At 41.9% G+C, this 24,342-nt stretch overlaps 1 protein-coding gene across 5 annotated transcripts in view; it reads right to left on the bottom strand.

Annotated features, from left to right (window-relative positions):
- Positions 1-13,824, bottom strand: part of ZNF573 (zinc finger protein 573) — a 52,301-nt gene extending 38,477 nt beyond the window's left edge. For 2 of the 5 annotated variants that reach the window (XM_017952905.3, XM_031659504.1), the window contains exons 1-2: positions 13,731-13,806; positions 4,260-4,310 (exon numbers count right to left, since the gene is read on the bottom strand). Coding sequence is in view for 1 of the 5 variants with exons in the window: in XM_031659503.1 (XP_031515363.1) it covers positions 4,260-4,289 (30 nt within the window). In the remaining 4 variants the exon portion in view is untranslated. Of the gene's footprint in view, positions 1-4,259; positions 4,311-13,730 lie in introns of all 5 variants that reach the window. The other 3 variants (XM_031659503.1, XM_031659505.1, XM_031659506.1) reach the window with 3 other exon arrangements.
- Positions 13,825-24,342: the final 10,518 nt, after the last annotated feature.

The raw sequence follows: 24,342 nt of genomic DNA, 5'->3' as shown, positions 1-24,342 counted from the left end.
AAACTCATCCTTTTTTATGGCTGCATAGTATTCCATGGTGTATATGTGCCACATTTTCTTAATCCAGTCTGTCACTGATGGACATTTGGGTTGATTCCAAGTCTTTGCTATTGTGAATAGTGCTGCAATAAACATACGTGTGCATGTGTCTTTATAGCAGCATGATTTATAATCCTTTGGGTATATACCCAGTAATGGGATGGCTGGGTCATATGGTACATCTAGTTCTAGATCCTTGAGGAATCGCCATACTGTTTTCCATAATGGTTGAACTAGTTTACAATCCCACCAACAGTGTAAAAGTGTTCCTATTTCTCCACATCCTCTCCAGCACCTGTTGTTTCCTGACTTTTTAATGATCGCCATTCTAACTGGTGTGAGATGGTATCTCATTGTGGTTTTGATTTGCATTTCTCTGATGGCCAGTGATGATGAGCATTTTTTCTTGTGTCTGTTGGCTGTATGAATGTCTTCTTTTGAGAAATGTCTGTTCATATCCTTTGCCCACTTTTTGATGGAGTTGTTTTTTTCTTGTAAATTTGTTTGAGTTCTTTGTAGGTTCTGGATATTAGCCCTTTGTCAGATGAGTAGATTGCAAAAATTTTCTCCCATTCGTAGGTTGCCTGTTCACTCTGATGGTAGTTTCTTTTGCTGTGCAGAAGCTCTTTAGTTTAATTAGATCCCATTTGTCAATTTTGGCTTTTGCTGCTGTTGCTTTTGGTGTTTTAGACATGAAGTCTTTGCCCATGCCTATGTCCTGAATGGTACTACCTAGGTTTTCCTCTAGGGTTTTTATGGTATTAGGTCTAACATTTAAGTCTCTAATCCATCTTGAATTAATTTTCATATAAGGAATAAGGAAAGGATCCAGTTTCAGCTTTCTACTTATGGCTAGCCAATTTTCCCAGCACTATTTATTAAATAGGGAATCCTTCCCCCATTTCTTGTTTCTCTCAGGTTTGTCAAAGATCAGATAGCTATAGATGTGTGGTATTATTTCTGAGGACTCTGTTCTGTTCCATTGGTCTATATCTCTGTTTTGGTACCAGTACCATGCTGTTTTGGTTACTGTAGCCTTGTAGTATAGTTTGAAGTCAGGTAGCGTGATGTCTCCAGCTTTGTTCTTTTGACTTAGGATTGTCTTGGAGATGCGGGCTCTTTTTTGGTTCCATATGAACTTTAAAGCAGTTTTTTCCAATTCTGTGGAGAAAGTCATTGGTAGCTTGATGGGGATGGCATTGAATCTATAAATAACCTTGGGCAGTATGGCCATTTTCACGATATTGATTCTTCCTATCCATGAGCATGGTATGTTCTTCCATTTGTTTGTGTCCTCTTTTATTTCACTGAGCAGTGGTTTGTAGTTCTCCTTGAAGAGGTCCTTTACATCCCTTGTAAGTTGGATTCCTAGGTATTTGATTCTCTTTGAAGCAATTGTGAATGGAAGTTCATTCATGATTTGGCTCTCTGTTTGCCTGTTACTGGTGTATAAGAATGCTTGTGATTTTTGCACATCAATTTTGTATCCTGAGACTTTGCTGAAGTTGCTTATCAGCTTAAGGAGATTTTGGGCTGAGATGATGGGGTTTTCTAAATATACAATCATGTCATCTGCAAACAGGGACAATTTGACTTCTTCTTTTCCTAACTGAATACCCTTGATTTCTTTCTCTTGCCTGATTGCCCTAGCCAGAACTTCCAACACTATGTTGAATAGGAGTGGTGAGAGAGGGCATCCCTGTCTTGTGCCAGTTTTCAAAGGGAATTTTTCCAGTTTTTGCCCATTCAGTATGATATTGGCTGTGGGTTTGTCATAAATAGCTCTTATTATTTTGAGGTACGTTCCATCAATACCGAATTTATTGAGTGTTTTTAGCATGAAGGGCTGTTGAATTTTGTCAAAAGCCTTTTCTGCATCTATTGAGATAATCATGTGGTTCTTGTCTTTGGTTCTGTTTATATGCTGGATTATGTTTATTGATTTGCGAATGTTGAACCAGCCTTGCATCCCAGGGATGAAGCCCACTTGATCATGGTGGATAAGCTTTTTGATGTGCTGCTGAATCCGGTTTGCCAGTATTTTATTGAGGATTTTTGCATCGATGTTCATCAGGGATATTCAGCTGAACTCTTTTTAAACATTGAATCCCAAAATGCTATTTTAGTTGATCATTTCTTTTCCTGGTAATTAATTTTAACTGATAAATCTATGATTCTAAATGGTAAAAATATTTAGGTTTTTCAAGTGAGACGATTATGGGCCCTTTTCAACAAACTACATATAGAAAGAACATACCTCAACACATGTATATGACAAAAATCCATATATGACAAACTCACAGCTAACATCATACTGAATGGGAAAAAGCTGAAGGCTTTTCTCTAAGATCTGGAACAAGACAAGGATGCCCATTTTCACCACTTTTATTCAGCATAGTACTGGAAGTCCCAGGCAGAGCAATTAGGCAAGAGAAAGAAATAAAAGACGGCTGGGCGTGGTGGCTCGGGCCTGCAGTCCCAGCACTTTGGGAGGCTGAGGTGGGCAGATCACGAGGTCAGGAGATGGAGACCATCCTGGCTAACACAGTGAAACCCCATCTCTACTAAAAAACTACAAAAAATTAGCCGGGCATGGTGGCGGACACCTGTAGTCCCAGCTACTTAGGAGGCTGAGGCAGGAGAATGGTATGAACCCGGGAGGCAGAGCTTGCAGTGAGCCGAGATCGCGCCACTGCACTCCAGCCTGGGCGACAGAGCGAGACTCCATCTCAAAAAAAAAAAGAAAGAAAGAAAATCCAAATTGCAATGGAGGAAGTCAAACTGTCCCTGTCCCTGTCTGTAGACAACATGAACTTACATATAGAAAGTCATAAAGACTCCACCAAAAACTGTTATAGCTAACAAACACACTAAAGCTGCAGGATACAAAATCAACATATAAAAATCAGTAGCATGGCCAGGCGTGGTGGCTCATGCCTGTAATCCCAACACTTTGGGAGGCCGAGGCGGGTGGATCACCTGAGGTCAGGAGTTTGAGACCAGCCTGGTCAACATTGTGAAACCCCATCTCTACTAAAAATACAAAATTAGCCGGGCATGGTGGTATGTGCCTGTCGTCCCAGTTACTCAGGAGGCTGAGAACCCAGGAGGTGGAGGTTGCAGTGAGCCGAGATCGTGCCATCGCACTCTTGCCTGGGCAACAAAAGCAAAACTCCGTCTCAAAAATCTCACCAAAAAAAAATAATAATAAAAAATCAGTATCATTTCTATATGCCATTAATAAACTATCTGAAAAAGAAATCAGAAAAGCAATCCCATTCACAATTGTGACACAAGTTTTTTTTTTTTTTTTTTTTTTTAAGATGCCCGGGAATAACAAAGGAGGTGAAAGATCAGTACAATAAAATCTATAAAGCTTTGATGAAAGAAATTGAAGAGGCCACAAAAAAATGGAAAGAGATCACATTTTCAGGAATTGGAGGAATTAACATTGTTAAAATGTCCATGATACCCAAAGTGATCTACAGATTGAATGCAATCCCTATCAAATTACCAATGACATTCTTCACAGAAATAGAAAAAACAATTCTAAAATTCATACGAGACCACAAAAGACCCTGAATAGCCAAAGAAATTTTGAACAAAAAGAACAAAGGTAGTGACATCATATTATCTGACTTCAAAATACACTGCAAAGCTATAATAACCAAAACAGCATGTTACTAGAACAAAAACAGACACATAGACAAGGCAGAATAAAGAACACAGAAATAAATGCATACACTTATATCCACCTGATTTTCAACAAAGGTGCCAAAATAAGTTACCACGGGCCCTCCTTCTCCTTCTTACATGCACACAGGGATAATGAAACCCATGGATTCCTTTTCAAACTAAGGTTGGAAATCATATGATCAAGTAAGGTGATTTTATTTTGCAAAAACAAAACCAAAAACATATGCTTACAGATAAAAATTGGAAAAACCTACCCCAAAATATAACTAGTAATTCACCCTGGTAGAAGTGGAGGAGGGGAAAGGGCATGGGTAATTTTAACTTTCTCATTACTTCATTCTTTAGGTTACTGGATTCTTCTGCCACAAAGCTGATATACTTCTTATCTAGAAACATAGCACCAATAATACCTAAGATATTTATTAAAATGAAATTATAAAGGAGAATCTTTCTACTCATTCAGGAAACTGTGAACTTTAGTCCTGAAATAGAAAAACAATATGATTGAAATAAGTAACACCTACCATTTCTTGGATAGCCTTTAGTTGTATCATCAGTGTAATTCAAATTTTTTTCTGTGAATGAACATAATTCAGATAAATGAAATTAGCATTATTTTATTATATTTTATTATAAAAAACAGAAAAGAGTTTTGCACATAGTAGATTCTCAAATGTGAATGTAGACATCTCCTTCACAAAACATACAATCCAAATATCATTTTGGATACAATCCTTGCCAAATGTCTGATTGAACCTAATAAAATTGTTTTTTTGAGTCGGGGTCTCACTTCCATCATCCAGGCTGCAGTGCAGTGGGGTGCTCACATCTCACTGCAGCCTTGACCTTGCGAACTCAAGTGATCCTCCTATCTCAGCCTCCCAAGTAACTGGGACTACAGGCACACACCACCATGCCTGGCTACTTTTTTGTATTTTTAGTAGAGACAGGGTTTCACCATGTTGGTCAAGCTGATCTCAAACTCCTGAGTTCAGGCAATCTGTTGGCCTGACTTAATATTTGTTTAGCTTATGTTCCAGGGTCTGTTGTCATGGGATTTACATTTTTATTCTCATTACACTCCTATGAAGTAGGTACTATTATAATATGTGTCTGAGAGCTGTAGAACTTGCAGCCTGAGTGAACACACTGCCTATGCTCATACAGATAGGAAGTGGCAGAGCTGAGATTCAAACTGAATCTGGGATACCCAGAGCCCATTCTCTTCAATATCATACCACACTGTTTCTCAAAATCCACACAACGTGTCTGAAAAACTCAGGCTGCCAGCCCACAAATATCCCTGACCAGTACTAACAATTATTTCTTAGAGATCATCTGAACATATTCTCCACTTGTAGACACAGACCTGTATCCTCAAATACCAAATTATAGTTCTGCTTCCAAAAATACCACCAAGCAGATGACTCTGCAATTGTTGACTCTTAGTCCTCTGGAGAAAGAATAGCTAAGATCTCTGGTGTATGATTCCATATAAACCCACTAATCTCCTTCTGAAATACAGCCCAACTGCACGGTTTGAATGATCTGCCAATTGAATAAGTGAATATTACTTAGAGAAGAGACAGAACCTAGAACCATTGTGTAGTTGTCTCAGTGAACTCTGTCATCACCTGGGGAAGGAAGGCCTAAGATACTCTCTACCTAGTTCACTTCAGGCAAAGAAAATCCAATGTTCTTACATCAAAATAAAAATTTTTGTGAACCAAAAGGAAAGAAACCAACATGAATATTGCTTTTTAGCCATCAACAATATTTCTTAACCTTCATTGTTTTTGTAGTGCAACAGTTCTTTCCTCCTTCTTGGGTTTCTTTTGGAGAATGGCAGGAGCAGAGGAAAACTGGATCACAACCAAACGTTGGTCACATACAAAACCAAGATATAGGCCAGGTGTGGTGACTCATGTTTGTAATCCCAGCACTTCAGGAGGTCAAGGCAGGAGGATCACTTGAGCCCAGGAGTTCAAGACCAGCCTAGGCAATATAACAAGACCCGTTCTTTACAAAAAACAGAAAAATTAGCTGGGTGTGGTGGCACACCTATAGTCCCAGCTACTTGGGAGGCTGAGATAGGAGGAACACCTGAGTTCATGAAGTTGAGGCTGCAGTGGGCCATGATTGCACTACTGTACTACACCCTGGGTGACAGAGTGAGATTTTATCTCAAAAACAAACAAACAAATAAAAAAACAGGATATAAGAGGAGGGCTGAAATCTGTAACAGAGTTCACAGTTCCTGGGGTCAAAGCTGTAGGAATGGTGTGGTTCTGAGACTTATACTGCCCCTGCACAGCCCCAAGGGAGGAGCTTCCACCAGGGTGTGTAACTCCAGGAGCCTTCCCATGATGTCTTCCCAGGAACTTGGCTTAAGAGGTACCTGCAGCTCTAAAAATTTCCGTCCCAAGCTGATATGAGTACTTTATTTCTGGGAACCTTCATGCTAGAGCTCAAAATGTGACTTCTCTCTTGGGGCTGTGAGAATTGATGATATGAACTGGATTGTCATACCCAATTTAATCACAGTCATTTAATTGTCATACCCAATTAAATCACAGTTCAGAGTCTAGGGAGAAGAAAAGCACAGCATTCATAGTGCAAGCACCTGCCCAGGGATTATCGTGCAAATCAGCTATTAAAATGACTGCTAGAACCTTAAGACCAGTTTTACCTAGTAGCTGCTCAAATAATTGCCCTAATGCTAAGACTAGTTTTACCTACCGCCCTCACTCACCAGAAATTGCCAGCTCCCCGAAACTTCACTAGTGCCAATGAGTTTTGTGTCAAAACAATAGGTAACATTTCTCTTTCTAATAAAGCCCTCTGAGTGGGAAAAAACACAAATGATTTTTCCTCTGCTATTACACAACACTCAACACAGAAGACTTCTGTGAGCAAACATGTGCAGGTTTTTCCACACACACCAAGCTAGCAATCAGTTCTGTAATGGACAACCAGCTGGGTGTCCTCCAGTTCAATTCAGACACTATCTACCTGGAGATAGGATCAGATCCCTCAGGTTGAGGGCTTCGTCCCACAAGACTGGCTCACCCTTCAGACACTGGTTCCAAGTCTGGGCCTCCAGAATGTCATGCATGTTATTAACATGCACGTTAATAAATTTGTCTTTCTTTTCTCCTATTAATCTGCCTTTTGTCAGCTGACTTGCAGCAAACCTTCAGAGGTTAACACCCAAATTGCAAGTCTGTTTTTCCCAAATAAAATGTTTTATTTTAGAGATTTCTCTTAATATTTTATCTGATTTTGATAGGGCCAGTTCTTTAAGCTACAAATGGCTGTAAGTTAAGAGGGTAGAGGAACCAGCAGGTAACCAACTCAGTGACACACACAGAGCCCAACAACCCACACTCACACAAAAGCCAGTCTTTCTAGTCACAGGAGCACATTCACACACCACTCACAGTGTCACAACCGCATAGGTTGTTGTGGACACCTACCCTACCCTGTTACACGCGCTCACTGACATGCATACTGCACACTCACTCCCACCCTCGGTCAGCCTCAGTCACACAATCCCTCTCCTCTCAGGCTCACACAGATGAGAGGCCAAAACCAACACCCTGTCTATGCCAGAGGCCTTCTCTAGTGCAGCTCTGAAATCCCAACCTCTGCTCTCCCTGCAGGTTCATGTCTGGCATCTTTCTAGGTCCAAAATTACCTTGTGTTGGTTTCTCCCTTTGACATGACTATCTTACTATGTGGCCCCCAATAACCATGCGGACATAGGAAAACCCGAGACATCAAGATTATTTTCGCCCCAGTAGCCTCTGAAAAATGTGGTCTTCAAGAGAAAACTTTGTGGCAGTGGAAGCCCCACATTCAAACTGCTCCCATTGCATTTTCAATCCACTCTCCAATGACTGGCTTTTGGAAGACTTCAGAGATTTCCTGCCGGCAATGTACTGTGCAGGCCCACAGTCAGCTAAGGACTGGTGTTTCTGGCCTGTGTGCAGGGAGAGGTAAGGTAGGTGCACTGGCCCTCGGGGAAGGCTGATGATGGAAATTGCTGATTAAATGATTGGATTTTTAAAAAAATTAAATCAGTCCTCTGTCCAAAGCCAAGACAGGCCAAAAGCTAGGCCTCTAGAATTAAACAGGTAGCCAAGTTGTGAATGCAAAGGAAAAGTTCTTAAAGCAAATTAAAAGTGCTACTCCACTGAATACATGAATAAGAAAATAAAATAGCCTTATTGCTGATATGAAAAACATGTTATGGTCTGGATAGAATATCAAACCAGCCACATCATTCCCTTAAGCCAAAGCCAAATCCAGAGAAAGGCCCTAAGCTCTCTTCAATTCTGTGAAGTCTGAGAGAGGTGAGGACACTGTGGAAGAGAAGTTTGAGACTAGTGGAGGATGGTTCATGAGGTTTAAGGAAAGACGGCATCTCCATAACATAAAAGTCCAAGGTCCAGTCTGGCCAACATGGTGAAACCCCATCTCTACTAAAAATACAAAAATTAGTCTGGTGTGGTGGCAGGTACATGCAATCCCAACTACTCAGGAGGCTGAAGCAGGAGAATTGCTTAAACCCAGAAGGCGAAGGTTGCAGTGAGCCCAGATCGCGTCATTGTACTCCAGCAGCCTGGGCAACAGAGCGAGACTCTGTCTCAAAAAAAAAAAAAAAAAAAAAAAAAGTGCAAGGTGAAGCAACAAGAGCTGATGTAGCAGCTGTTCTAAGTCATCCAGAAGATCTAGCTAACATAACTGACAAAGGTACCTACACTAAACAGATTTTTCAATGTAGATAAAACAGCCTTCTTTAATGGCCATGACTTCTCCTCTCTAGCTATGAAAAGTCCCAGATGGCATCTTCTTCCATGTCACTACTACTACTCAGAAAAAAAGATACCTTTTTTAATATTATTGGTCATTGACAATGCACAAGTCACCCAAGAGCTGTGATGGAGATATACAAGGACACTGATGTTCTTTTCATGCCTATTAACACAACCACCATTCTGCAGCCCATGGATCAAGCAGTAAGTTTGATTTTCAGTCTATTATTTAAGAAATCCACTTCATAAGGCTATAGCTGCCATACATCGTGATTCCTCTGATGGATGTAGGCAAAGTACATAGAAAACCTTGTGGAAAGAACTCACCACTCTACATGCCATTAAGACTATTTGCGATTCATGGGAGGAGGTCAAAATGTCAACATTAACAGGAGTTTAGAAGAAGTTGATTCCAACCCTCACTTTTTTTTTTGAAGACTTTGAGGGCTTCAAAACTTCAACAGAGGAAGGAACTCCAGATGGGGTGGAAATAGCAAGAGAATTATAAGTGGAGCCTGAGGGTGAGCATATGTGAACTGATGAGGAGTTGCTTCTTATAGTTGAGCAAAGAAAAGTGGTTTCTGGAGATGGTAATCTACTCACGGTGGAGATTCTTTGAACATTGTTGAAATGACAACAAAAGATTTCGGATATTACATGAACTTAGTTGATAAAGCAGGGACAGGGTTTGAGAAGATTGCCTCCAACTTTGAAAGATGTTCTACTGTGGGTAAAATGCTACCAAACAACATTGCATGCTACAGAAAAATCTTTTGTGAAAGGAAGAGTCAATCCATGCAGGAAACTTCATTGTTGCACTTTTTTTTTTTTTTTTTTTTTTTTGAAACAAGCTCTCACTCTGTTGCCCAGGCTGGAGTACAGTGGTGCGATCTCAGCTCACTGGAGCCTCCACCTCCCAGGTTCAAGCAATTTTCATGGCTCGGTCTCAGCCTCCCGAGTAGTTGGGATTATAGGCATGTACCACCATGCCTGGGTAATTTTTGTATTTTTAGTAGAGACGGAGTTTCACCATGTTAGCCAGGATGGTCTTGAACTCCTAGCCTCAGGTGATCTGTCTGCCTCAGCCTCCCAACGTAGGTATGTAGATTTTTTAGATATAATGTCGTTGCCCACTTAATTGACTACTTTAAACATAACTTTTATATGCACTGCAAGACCAAACAGGCTCAACTTATTTTTTTTTTTATTTTTTATGTTTTTTTTGAGACGAGTCTCGCTTTGTCACCAGGCTGGAGTGCAGTGGCATGATCTCGGCTCACTGCAACCTCCACCACCCAGGTTCAAGCTATTCTCCTGCCTCAGCCTCCCAAGTAGCTGGGACTACAGGTGCCCGCCACCATGTCCAGCTAATTTTTGTATTTTTAGTAGACATGGGGTTTCACCATGTTGGCCAGGATGGTATCGATCTCTTGACCTCGTGATCTGCCCGCTTCAGCCTCCCAAAGTTTTATTTTGATACTTGCCTTTATCTCTGTGGTCTGGAACCAAACCCACAATATCACCAACATAGGCCTATACAGCATAATCCCACATTATAACCACTCTTTTGCTTACATCCTCACCTCCATGAGCTTCTCTGCTTCATTTTTGCTGAAATACAGTTGTCTCTCAGTATCTGAGGGGGACTGGTTCCAGGACTCCCATGGATACCAAAAATCCATGGATACTAAAGTCCCTTATATAAAATGGTATAGTATTCACCGGGTGTGGTGGCTCATGACTGTAATCCCAGCACTTTGGGAGGCCGAGGCAGGCTGATCACTTGAGGTCAGGAGTTTGAGACCAGCCTGACCAACATGGTGAAACCCTGTCTCTACTAAAAACACAAAAATTAGCTGGGTGTGGTGGCGCGCATCTGTAATCCCAGCTACTCAGGAGGCTGAGGCAGGAGAATTGCTTGAACCTGGGAGGCAGAGGTTGCAGTGAGCCAAGACTGTGCCACTGCACTCCAGCCTAAGTGACAGAGCGAGAGCGAGACCCCATTTCAAAAAAAAAAAAAGTATAGTATTTGCATATAACCTACATGCATCTTCCTGTATACAGATGGTCCCAGACTTACAATGGTTTAACTTACAATTTTTAGACTTTAGGACAGTGTTAAAGTTATACTCATGCAGTATGTTCCTGGATTTCCAATGGAGTTAGAAGTTTATCTGGATGCAACCCCAGCAGAAGTTGAGGAGTGTCTGTACTTTAAATAATCTCTAGACTACCTATAATACCTTAAAAAATATAAATGGTATATAAGTAGTTGTTATCCTGTGTTGTTTAGGGAATAATGACAAGGAAAAAAGTCTGTACATGTTCAGAACAGACACAACCATCATAGGTAAGCCTAATTACACTTTCAGTCTGTGGTTGGTTGAATCCATAGATGTGGAACCCACAGAAACAAAGGGCTCATTGTATCACAACCTTAGGTAAATCTAACTCTTTTTTACTCTATGCTTGATCTTATGCAACTGGTATAGTCAAAGAAAAATGTGTGAGCCATGATGTGCCACCTCACTCCAACCTGTGCAACAGAGAACCTGTTGCTATAAAAAACAAAGAAATATATATGCAGATTAGACTCATATTAAAATAGTCACAAACCAGAAGCAGGACATTAACACTGCCCAGCATTCCTATTCGATTTATTTTCTTCCTTCCTTCCTTCCTTCCTTTTCTTTCTTTCTTCCTCTTTCTTCCCCTTTCTTTCTCTCCCTTCCTTTCTTCTTCTTTCTTTGTTTCTCCTTTCTTTCTCTTTCTTTTTTCTTTCTCTCTCTTTCTCTCCCTCTCTTTTCTTTCTTTTTCTTTTCTTTCTTTCCCCTCTCTTTCTCTTCTTCCTTCCTTCCTTCTTTCTTTCCTTTCTTTCCTTCTTTCTTTCTCTCTCTCTCTCTCTTTCTCTCTTTCTTTCTTTCTTTCTTTCTTGGTTGAGACAGAGTCTTGCTCTGTCACCCAGGCTACAGTGCAGTGGTACAATCACAGCTCACTACAGTCTCAATCTCCTGGGCTCACGGGATCCTCTTGCCTCAGCCTGCCACGTGGTTGGGACTACAGGTGTGCACCATCACTCCCAGCTAATTTTTTGATGTTTTTGTAGAGACAGGGTTTTACTTAGTTGCCTAGGCTGGTCTCAAATTCCTGAATCAAGTGATACTCCTACCGTTGCCTCCCAAAATGCTGGGATTCCAGGTATGAGCCATGGCACCCAGCTCCCATTCTATTTCGTTTCTTTTCTTTTCTTTTTTTCTTTTCAATTGAGATGGAGTCTCACTCTGTCACCAGAACGAGGAGTGCAGTGGTTCAGTCTCGGCTCACTGCAACCTCCACCTCCCAGGTTCAAGTGATTCTCCTGCCTCAGCCTGCTGAGTAGCTGGGATTACAGGCATGCACCTCCACCATGCCTGGCTAATTTTTGTATTTTTAGTAGAGACGGGGTTTACCATGTTGGTCAGGCTGGTTTCCAACTCTTGACCTCAAGTGATCTGCCCTCCTCTGCCTCCCAAAGTGCTGGGATTACAGGAGTGGCCACCACACCCAGCTCCATTCTATTTTCTTAATCATTTCCTTTTCTTACTCAGACTATCAATGAGAAAATCTTGGCTGACAGTGAAACCGCATGTTAGAAAGTTAGGCCTCAACAATATAAATATGCTAAATGAAAAGCATTATACTCTTACAACCTTAAAAGAATAAGTTACCCCTTTGTCTCAAACTACATCAGTAACAGCAACAATAATCGTAAAGAGAGGAAGATTGCTGTCCTTGATGCTAAACTGAATTTTTAGGTTCTCTTTACCATATGAGAATACATGGAAGAATCTGAATGATATGCCAAATGAATATGAGATTTTTTTTTTTTTGAGAGTCTTGCTCTGTAGCCCAGGCTGGAGTGCAGTGGCAAGATGTCGGCTCACTGCAACCTCCGCCTCCTGGGCTCTCCTTCCTCAGCCTCCCGAGTAGCTGGGATTACAACCGTGCACCATCATGCCAGACTAATTTTTGTATTTTTAGTAGTGATGGGGTTTCGTCATGTTGGCCAGCCTGGTCTCGAATTCCTGACCTCAAGTGATCCGCCCGCCTTGGCCTCCCAAAATGCTGCGATTACAGGCATGAGTCACCACACTCGGCAGAATATGAGAACGTTAATGAGATTCAGCTCAATGGCTCCCAAAATCTACTGGGAAAAAAGCAGATTGGTATTAGGACATTCAGACACATTTCAGACAAAGGAAAGCATGCCCTAAAACCAGTAATCTTAGGAAAGAAAAAAGCCAACTAGCCTAAACATTGATTTTTAGACGTGAAAGAATTTTTTTCCTCCTCATCAGAGTTCTTTTGAGTAATAGCAGGACCAAGGAGGGGGAAAAGAATCATGAGTTACCAGGTCCTTCCTTGAAGCACGGAATGCCTCGTAACACAATACCCTCCACACCTTCCCTGTTCACACACTTTAACACATGGAGGTAGGAGGGAGGCTGGAATCTGGGTATGAGTTCACAGCAGGTTCCTGGGGTCAGAGCTCTGGGAAAGACGAGGTTCTGAGACAAGTAGCTCGCTCTCAGAGTTCACAAAGAAATAACCTCCCAGGCGTTTCCAATTTCACAGCAAGTCAATGCCTTCTTGCTGGAAAACTTCATTTAGAGTTCAGTATCCAATTTCCCTCTTGCAGACATTTTGTGTGTGTGTGTCAGCCGCAAGCAGCTGTGAGGAGAGAGGGGAGAAGATGCATCCAGGAACCTACAGCCACGACTCAAAGTGCCACCGCAGTGCCACCGCAATCAACGTACATGAAAAGGACAAGCACCTCACATCCCCGTCACGCAAGCACAGCCACTCACTCACCTGTCACAGCCTCACAACCGCACCCACCGTCAAGGAGGCACATCACAGCCTCTCACACGCACAGTTTCTCTCTCACACACTCTCAAACATTCTCCACCTGACATATACAACATTCTCTCACGTGCGCACTCAAATACCCTCCTCTGCTGTTCATGCACCCACGGGCCTGAGATTCCGAGAACAACTGGTCATCCAACTACAGGCTTCCACGGTTTAAGCGCTTCCTCCACCACCCCGGCCGGTTTAGGTTGGGCTCCAATGTAACTTGATTGCCCAGAGCTCTGCCTGCGAGTACCCTGTGCCTATCCTGAAATGAGTTCAACTCACCTTGCAAAAGAACCACGCGAAAACGGAAGGGAAGCCATAGATTGGGTGTTCCCGTTGCCCTCTGGGAAATGTAGTTTAAGCCTAAAGATCCATGACGGCGGTGGCTTGTGGGAAAAGTGTCTCGGAACCCCAAATCCCGGTTAGATTGCAGGCACCGCCGGACACTGGCTCCCGGAGGGTTTAATCTTCCCTCTACCCGGAGTGCGCAGACACAGAGACTTACTGCGCTGGCGAAGATAGCTGAGGCGAAGCCATGTTCGACTTGTCCTCGGAGTCCTGAGGGTTTCAGTGACCACAGAAGGCTGAGAAGGGGAATCCGAACTCGGAGCTGTCGGAAGCCTCGGGCTGGTTGAGTGTAGAGCCGGTCGGGGAGGGGGTTCAAGGTGTGGCCGCGAGGGCGAGCGTGGGGGATCGGGTAAGAGCTCCCGAGGGCGGGGACTCTGCTCTGTGTCCCCTGAGGAGGTCCAGCCTTGTTATAAGGTATGAGAAAAGTAACTTTTAAAGAATGGACAAATATTAATTGTATGTTTTATATACTGATAGAGTACAATATGCTGTTTTGATCTATGTTTACAATGTGAAATGATTAAGTCAAGCTAATTAAATGTGTCACCTCACTTTTTTGTGGTGAAAACATTTAAAATCTACTCTTTGAGCAATTTTGAAACATACAACACATTATTTATGTAGTTGCTATTCTGTGCAATAGATTACTAAAGTTTGTTCCTGCTAACTAACTGAAATTTTGTACTCCTTTAATTAATATCTCCCTTTCCCCCATTTTTCAGTCTCTGGTAAACACCATTCTCTGCCTCTTAAGAGTTAGACTTTTTTAGATTCCACAAATACCACTTATGTGATATTTGTATTTGTCTTTCTGTTCCTGGCTTCTCTCACTTAGCATAATGTCCTCTTGGTTTATCCGTGTTGTCACAGATGACAGAATTTTCCTCGTTTTATTTTTATTTTTTATTTATTTTCTAAAAATCTATCTTTTATTTGTTTTTTAAAAACTCCATCTTGAGACGGAGTTTCACTCTTGTCGCCCGGGCTGGAATGCAGTGGCACAGTCTCAGCTCACTGCAACCTCTTCCTGCCCAGTCCAAGCAATTCTTGTGTCTCAGCCTCCCAAGTATCTGGGATTATAGGCATGCGCCCCTACATCGGCTAATTTTTGTATTTTCAGTAGAGACAGGGTTTCACCATGTTGATCTGGCTGGTCTCGAACTCCTGACCTCAGGTGATCCACTCACCTTGGCCTCTCAAAGTGCTGTGTTTACAGGTGTGAGCCACTGTGCCCGGCCAATTTTCCTCTTTTTAAAAAGTGAATAGTATTCCTTTATATATACATATATATGTATATGACATTATATATATAATATGTAACATTCTCTTCATCCATTTATAACATGCTGGACACCTAGGTTGCTTCCATATCCAATGCAGAATAATGCTGCAGTGAATATGGTAGTGCAGTTCTCTCTTCAGCATGCTGATTTCAATTCCTTTAGCTATACACCCACAGGTGGGATTGCTGGAACATAGAGTAATTCTATTTTTAGTTTCTGATGAATCGCCTTATTATTTTCCATAATGGCTGTATTAATATACATTGGGAAATGTACTTACTTTTGATGCTGTTGGGAATGGACTGGTTTATTCAATAAATTGTGTTAGGTACATTGACTAATTAGTGGGTAGAAGTGAAGTTATATTTACTTAATTCTTTAAGGCATAGTCAAAACAGACTGAATAATTAAATGTAAAAATGATCTGGAGAAAACGTTTTGGCTTTTTTTTGAGATGGAGTCTCGCTCTGTTGACCAGGCTGGAGTGCAGTCGTGCGATCTCAGCTCACTGCAACCTCTGTCTCCCGGGTTTGAGTGCTTCTCCTGCCTCAGCCTCCCAAGTAGCTGGGATTACAGGCATGTGCCACCGCACCTGGCTAATTGTATATGTTTTAAAATATGGAGTTAGGAATAGATTTTCTAAGCTAAATTGACGTGAAATGCTAAGGAAATAGTGAGATTTAACTTGATAATTATGTGTCTGAATGAATCAGCCAATTAATAAAATTAAAACAGGCCAGGGGCTGTGTTGCATGCCTGTCATCCCAGTACTTTGGGAGGCCAAGACAGGCAGATCGCTTGAGTCCAGGAGTTTGAGACCAGCCTGAGCAACACATCAAAACGCTGTCTCTACAAAATACAAAAATTAGCCAGGCGGGGTAGCATATGCCTGTAGTCCCCACTACTTGGGAGGCTGAGGTAGGAGGATCACCTGAGCCCAGAGAAGTCGAGGCTGCAGTGAGCTGTGATCCTGCCACTGCACTTCCAGCCTGGGCGACAGAGTGAGACCCTGTCCCAAAGAAACCAAAATAAAATGAAATGAAAACAAATACAAGACAAAAATGGATCGACTTAACACACAGTATGATGAACAGACATAGATAACAATACTGATCCAGTGTGTTTCTGTTATCAAACTCTTGGTCACTAGTCTAAAGGAAATGGGAATGGCGACTATAAATTCACAACCATTTACAACATTAGAAATACAAATTATCATCAGATATATCAGACTCACAATTACTTGCCCTTTTAAAAATTCATCCTGCTCTCCATAATTAAGAAAATATTGATAACTCTTTTTTTCCCTTAACTTAGCCCTCTGTGCTCCTGAATCTCTGAATTTGTGTTCACATCTTAAGACGCTTTTTGTAATTATTTACTGTAGCTTTTTGTCTTCAGTTGAGACATCACCTATATTCTCTTTACACTTTTCCACAAATGACTCAATTTTTTCGTAAGCATCATTGATGAGTTCCATGTATGTGATGATAGTGTAATGATAAATTATCAGTGTGGTTTCCCTCCAGTCTTGTTCATTATTCAAGTGACTCTCCTTGGTTTAGCAACAGGTCAGGAGGTATCTATGACATTTTGTTCAGGTTAAGCAGTAAGAAGAAAACAAAATCTACATTATCTTTTTCATATTTTAAACACAAGCCAACAAATAATTTGAAAGGACCCGTGATTAGACAGTGAGGATTTTATGCTCCCTCAAGAGTAATTGAGATTGTTTAATTGTATGGAGGAATGAACACATCTCAAAGGGAAGCAAGAAGATACAATATTTAGATCACAAACTCATTAGGAAGTGGCTTTGCACCGTGGCGACACCACTGTACACAGGAAATATCAGGGCACAGTGGCGCACACCTGTAATCCCAGCACTTTGGGAGGCTGAGGCAGGTGGATGACCTGAGGTCAGGAGTTTAAGACCAGCCTGACGAACACGGTGAAACCCCATCTCTAGTAAATACAAAAAGTTAGCTGGGTGTGGTGGCACACACCTGTAATCCCAGCTACTTGGGAGGCTGAGGCAGGAGAATTGCTTGAACCTGGGAGGCAGAGGTTGCAGTGAGCTGAGATGGTGCCATTGCACTCCAGCCCGGGCAACAAGAGTGAAACTCTGTAAAAAAAAAAAAAAAAAAAAAAAAAAATCACTGCCACAAACTTTTTCCCACAGGATGATGAAGGATTCCAGAGCCCCTGCTACCTCTAGGGGCTCCTCCCCCTGCCATACCACACATATATCTTGACAGGGCCTGTTACAGAGAAGAAAAGGCCCAGTAAATTGATATCACAATCATTGACACATACCCACCAGAAAACTCAAATTAAAATTTTGACAAAATTAAGTGTCAGCAAGAATGCAAAGATTTGGGAATTATGAAACATTGTAAGACTGTCAGTTGGTGTGTTAACTTTGGGATGAAACCAATAATACCTAGTAAAGCTGAAGATACGTTTACCCTGTAACCTATGGTTTTACCTCTTGCTTTATGCTGGACATAAATACACACTAATGGTAACCAATTAGAAATACAAAAATACAACAGCATCATTTATAACTTACAAAAATGAACACAACCCACATGTCCACCAACCATGAAGGGATACAAACTGGTGTACTCTTTTCTTGTTTGTTTGTTTGTTTGTTTTTTGAGACTGAGTCTCACTCTGTTGCCCAGGCTGGAGTGCAGTGGCGCGATCTCAGCTCACTGCAACCTCCACCTCCCAGGTTCAAGTGATTCTCCTGCCTCAGCCTCCCGAGTAGCTGGGATTAAAGGTGTGCACCATCACTCCTGACTAATTTTTGGTTTTTTGTTTCTTTGTTTGCTTTGAGACGGAGTCTCACTCTGTTGCCCAGGCTGGAGTGCAGTGGTGCAATCTTGGCTTGCTGCAGCCTCCGCCTCCTGGGTTCAAGCGATTCTCCTGTCTCAGCCTCCCAAGTAGCTGGGACTACAGGTCCGGCTAATTTTTTGTATTTTTAGTAGAGACGGTGTTTCACCACTTTAGCCAGGATGGTCTTGATCTCCTGACCTCATGATCCGCCCACCTCAGCCTCCCAAAGTGCTGGGATTACAGGCATGAGCCACCACACCTAGCTGGTGTACTGTTTTAATAGAATGCAGAACCGATGCTAAATGTGAATATTAAATACTTAATATTGAGTAATAGAAGCCAGATGCAGCAGGATACAGACTATTACTCCAATTATGTAAGAGGAAAACCAGGCAAAATCAGACTATACTTTAGGCATATAAAAATACATAATAAGGCCATGATTCATGCTAAATGAGTAGATTTTAGCTTCCCTTGCCACACGCAAAAAATGTGGGTATCTGTGAGATGATAGAGATATTAATTTGTTTCACTTTATACTATGTATATGTATCCTAAAACATAATGTTGTATATCTTAAATATACACAATAAAATACTTAAAAAAAGAAAAAATTTTGACCAGATGTGGTGGCTCATGCCTGTAATCCCAGCACTTTGGGAGGCTGAGGGATGAGGATTGCTTGAGCCCAGGAGTTCAAGAACAGCCTGGGCAACATAGTGAGACCCTATCAAAAAAGAAAAGGAGGCCAGGTGTGGTGACTCATGCCTATAATCTCAGCACTTTGAGAGGCCGAGGTGGGCAGATCACAAGGTCAGGTGTTTGAGACCAGCCTGGCCAACATGGTGAAACCTCATCTTTACTAAAGATACAAAACATCTTTACAAAAAGATACAAAACATTAGCCAGGCATGGTGGCTCGCACCTGTAACCCCAGCTATTCAGAAGACTGAGGCATGAGAATTGCTTGAACCCAGGAGGCGGTGGTCGTGCCTCGTGAGCCGAGATCGTGCCATTGCACCCCAGCCTGGGCAATAGGGCAAGACTCTGTCTCAAAAAAAAAAAAAAAAGAAAGAAAAATTATGAAAGGATGCCCAACAGAATTAAAATGTTGACTCTAAAGTGAGCTACTGAATGACGGGGATGCATGAGAGAAAAGGTTACTTAACATTTTTATACCTATTGAATTGAATCGTATGTATGCATTATAAATTTAAATGTGCAATAATGCAGATAACTCAAATGTGGGTATGCTTTGATTAGGACTTTGCATTTCCCATTTGCTCAACTTCCTTATGATTGTAGATGCATATGAATAGAAATACAAAATTTAAGGAGACACAGGACTTCTGATAGCCCTTTTTTCTTTCCACATTTTGTGTCTCTGGCTGTAGTTTGCCATATTTGTCCCTATGGCTAATGAGCAAAATGTTTTTCAGATGGATACCGGTGACCAAGCAAGTTAAAGATATTTCTGAATCTTGGACCTCTTAGTTCCTGTGAAGCCCGCCCATGCATAATAAAGCAGAGAGGAATATAAAAGGTTGCTGCATCGATAATCAATTTCTGGTGAGCAGTAATTACAGGTAATGTAAAATGAGACAATTATTGCTTTTCATCATATCTTGAAAGAACTCCTACAGTCGATGATTTTGAACAAAACACCTAAGTTCACTCTCCTCTTTTCTATAATGAAAAGACATTATCCAGTAGAAGTTCAAGAGTAAAATCTGAAGGCAACTTATCTGACCTGGCCACATGGCCTTGCCACTTATTCAACATAACTGTCTACACACTAACCTCTCCAGACCTCAGATCTTCAACTCTCTAAAATGGAAACATAGTGTTATTTACCTCTAGAACTGCAGCTGAACTGAGCATTTTAGGGAAGGAACAAACACACACATGATAGATATAGTCAGATTATGAACCCAGTGTAGCCCAGAATACAGAAATTTCTCAGTAATAGAGATCCTCAAGAGAAAAATCACATGTAGCCTATCTCAGTGGCCTTTCATGTGGCAAGTGAAAAGTGAAAGTCCATAATGAGAAAGACATGGGCAGCCAGTGACACCATCCATTCAATGTAGACTCTCAACATACCTGACAGTCGTTACCTGTTATACCCCAACCCAAAACGTACATAAACCTCAAGCCTCAGTCAGAAATATTTATGGACAACCAGGTATATTATTCTGTGTTTCCAGTCAAAACTCAGGTAGACCACATTTTATGTGACAGGAGAAGGCACAGTTGATGCCCAGTTAACCCTGAGATCCTCTCTGCCTGCAGCTTCCTATCATCACAGCAAGCCCTTTCCCTGCAGTGCATTGTCTGTATCTGCCCTTTGCTATATAGGTAGCAAAAATAAGCATCTGAAAAGATGCTTAACTAGGGAATTCACTGTGTCACTAGGGAATTCAAAATTCAAAAATTCACATTCAGTATGTCACTAGGGAATTCAAATTAAAACAACGATGAGACACCACTACACATCTATTAGACTGGCTCAGATCCAAACACTGACACCACCAAATGCTGGTGAGGATATGGAGCAACAGGAACTCTCATTGATTGCTGCTGGGAATGCAAAATGGTACAGCCACTGTGGAAGGCAGTTTTGCAAATTCCTGCAAAACTAAACATATGCTTACCATACGATCGGACGATTGCATTCTTTGGTATATACCCAAATGAGTTGAAAACTTATATCCACTCAAATCCTCCACATGAATGTTTATAGCAGCTTATACATAACCAACAAAGATTGGAAGTAACCAAGATATCCTACAATAGGGAAATGGATAAACTCTGAAATATTCATACAATGGAATATTATTCAGGAATAAAAAGAAATGAACTACCAAGGCATGAAAAGACATGGAGGAATCTTAAACATGTATTTCTAAATGAAAGAAGCTAATGCAAAAAGGCCACATAGTGTATAGTTCCAATTATATGCAATACTAGAAAAGGCAAAACTAGGCAGATGGTATTATAAAAGTTCAGAGGTTGTCAGAGGCTTGAGCAGAGGGAAGGATGAATAGGTGGAACACAGAGGATTTTTAGGGCAATGAAACTTTTCTCTGTGACCCTATAATGGTGGATATATGTCCTTATGCATTTGTCAAAGCCCATAAATGGTACAACACAAGGAGTGAAGCTTAATATAAGCCATGAACTTAATAATATCCATATTGACTCATCAAGCATAACAAATGTACCACACTAACAAGATGATAATAGAGGAAGTGTGTGTACTATGGTGTGAGGGGGGATAGTAGAGCTCAATATGCCCTCTGCTCTGTTTTTCTGTACACCTACAACTGTTCTAAAAATTAACTCAATTATTTATTTATCTTTTGGAGACAGGGTCTCATGCTGTCACTCAGGCTGGAGTGCAGTGGTGCAATCACAGCTCACTGCAGCCCCAACCTCCAGGGCTCAAGCAATCTTCCCACCTCAGCCTCCTGAGTAGCTGGGACCACAGGTATGTGCCACCATGCCCGGCACATTTCGTAGGCATCTGAAAAGATGCTCAACACCATATGTCACTAGGGAATTCAGATTAAATCAACGATGAGATACCATTACACATCTATTAGACTGGCTTGAATCCAAATGCCAACAACACCAAATGCTGGTGAAGATATGGAGAGACAGGAACTCTGATCTATTGCTGCTGGGAATGCAAAATGGTACAGCCACTGTGGAAGGCAGTTTTGCAAGTTCCTGCCAGGCTAAACATATGCTTACCATACTATCCAGCAAAAAAAAAAAAAAAGAATTAAAAATATATTTTATATACTTAAAAATACATATTTAAAGAAATATATATTTTCTATATATTTTTAAAATAATGTTTTAAATTTTTTTGTAGAGACAGGGTCTCCCTATGTTGCCCAGCATGCAGAATCTATTAATTTTAAAAATGTTTTAAACTCTTGAGCAAGGAATTATTTGAAGAGTGAAAAATCAAATGATAGAATATTGATCGGTAAATTGCAAATGTTGAATATTAAATAATTTGGATTAATTTTAAATTCCAAAAAGCGAAACTTTAAAAAATATTTTTAAAATTTCCTAATCCCATGTCAATGCATGTTCAACATATTCAGAAGCCGATTTCAGAGAAGAAATAAGCGGTCGACAAGTTCTTAGGTTTTGACTTTGTTTGTTGACTATTTGTATTTGTGAATGGCGAAGTTTAGATTTTGTTCCTTTCTTCTTAGGGTATTGACTAATACTTTTATTAAGCCAGAGAGACAGTAAATTATAATTATTACCTGCTTGTCCATTTTATCTGTTATAAATCTCCCCTCCAAATTCACTTATCTAAAGTTTTTGGTTCTTTTAGCTGGGTGCAGTGGCTCATGCCTGTAATCCCAGCACTTTGGGAGGCTGAAGCAGGAGGATCACTTGAGGTCAGGAGTTCGAGACCAACCTGGGCAACATGGAAAAACCCTGTGCCTACTAAACATACAAAAATTAGGCTGCCAGGCATGGTGGCTCACGCCTGTAATCCCAGCACTTTGGGAGGCCGAGGCAGGCAGATCGCCTGAGGTTGCGAGTTTGAGACCAGCCTGACCAACATGGAGCAACCCCATCTCTACTAAAAATACAAAATTATCCAGGTGTGGTGGCACATGCCTGTAATCCTAGCTAGTTGGGGGGCAGAGGCAGGAGAATAGCTTGAACCCGGGAGGCAGAGGTTGCGATGAGCTGAGATCGTGCCATTGCTCTCCAGCCTGGGCAACAGGAGCAAAACTCTGTCTCAAAAAAAAAAAAAAAAATAGCTGGGCATGGTGGCGCATGCCTGTAGTCCCAGCTACTCGGGAGGCTGAGGCAGGAGAATCCCTTGAGCCCAGGAGGCGGAGGTTACAGTGAGCTGAGATTGCACCATTGTACTTCAGCCTGGGAAGAAAAAAGTTTTTTTTTAACTCATTTTTTTTTTTTAACCATTCAGATATATGGGATGTTTATAGATAACTACCAAGATAAATAATTACCATATCAAGATTCTAAATTTTAAAAACTATTTTTTCCCTTTGTTACGTTTAAGAAGCCTGTTCCAGGCCGGGGTGGTGGCTCATGCCTACAATCCCAGCACTTTGGGAAGCTGAGGCCAGGGGATGATGAGGTCAAGAGATCAAGACCATCCTGGTCAACATGGTGAAACTTTGTCTCTACTAAAAATATAAAAATTACCTGGGCGTGGTGGTGGGTGCCTGTAGTCCCAGCTACTCGGGAGGCTGAGGCAGGAGAATGGCTTGAACCAGGGAGTCGCAGGTGGCAGTGAGCCGAGATCACGCCACTGCACTCCAGCCTGGGACAGAGCGAGACTCCGTGTCAAAAAAAAAAAAAGCCGGGCGTGGTGGCTCACGCCTGTAATCCCAGCATTTTGGGAGGCCAAGGCGGGCAGATCACTTGAGATCAGAAGTTCAAGACCAGCCTGGCAACATGGTGAAACTCTGTCTCTACTGAAAATACAAAAATTAGCTGGGTGTGATGGTATGCACCTGTAATCCCAGCCACTCAGAAGGCTAAGGCAGGAGAATCGCTTGAACCCGGGAGGCAAAGGTTTCAGTGAGCCAAGATCATGCCACTGCACTCCAGCCTGGGTGACACAGTGACACTCCATCTCAAAATAAATAAATAAGGGAGAAAAAAACAAATGTAAAAAACAAGTGAGTCTAAAAGTAGCAATGAATCATAATGCCTAAATTTGTGGGATTGGTGGGACGTGGTGGCTCCTGCCTGTCATCCCTGCACTTTGAGAGACCAAGGTGGGTGGATCACCTGAGGTCAGGAGTTCAAGACCAGCCTCACCAACATGGTGAAACCACGTCTCTACTGAAAATACAAAAATTAGCCGGGCGTGGTGGCAGACGCCTGTAGTCCCAGCTACTAGGGAGGCTGAGGCGGGAGAATGGCTTGAACATGGGAGGCGGAGGTTGCAGTGAGCCGAGATCACGCCACCGCACCCCAGCCTGGGTGACAGAGTGAGACTCCCTCAAAAAAAAAGTTTGTGGGACCAATTACAGTCCAGTCCAGGGGAGCACACACTGGCGACCAACATCTCCCCCTCAGGCACCTTCAGGGTCAAAAGAGTGCGCCTGGAACAGACTGGGAAACTCCAGCAGGCAAAGTAAGGTGCCAGGAATAAAGACACCGCCTGACACATTCTCCACTCCCCCTCCACCCACCCCTCTCCCCACCACGCTTCCATCCGCCTCCAACCCTGCCCTCTCCCCAGCAGCCTCAGATTGAAATCTTGCAAGGAAGACACCGATTCTCAAAGTCACAGGCTTAGGAATCTGAGCTACAAACAAAAATGAGGCCCTGCTCCCCCAACTCCCCTCTACTCCCCTCGGCACTGCTGCCCTGCACCTGCCCCTTCCTCCATAATTTGAACTGTCCTC

Source organism: Papio anubis, chromosome 20, assembly GCF_008728515.1.
Source record: "Papio anubis isolate 15944 chromosome 20, Panubis1.0, whole genome shotgun sequence".
Taxonomy (NCBI): domain Eukaryota; kingdom Metazoa; phylum Chordata; class Mammalia; order Primates; family Cercopithecidae; genus Papio; species Papio anubis.
This window is presented reverse-complemented; position numbering and strand designations above follow the sequence as displayed.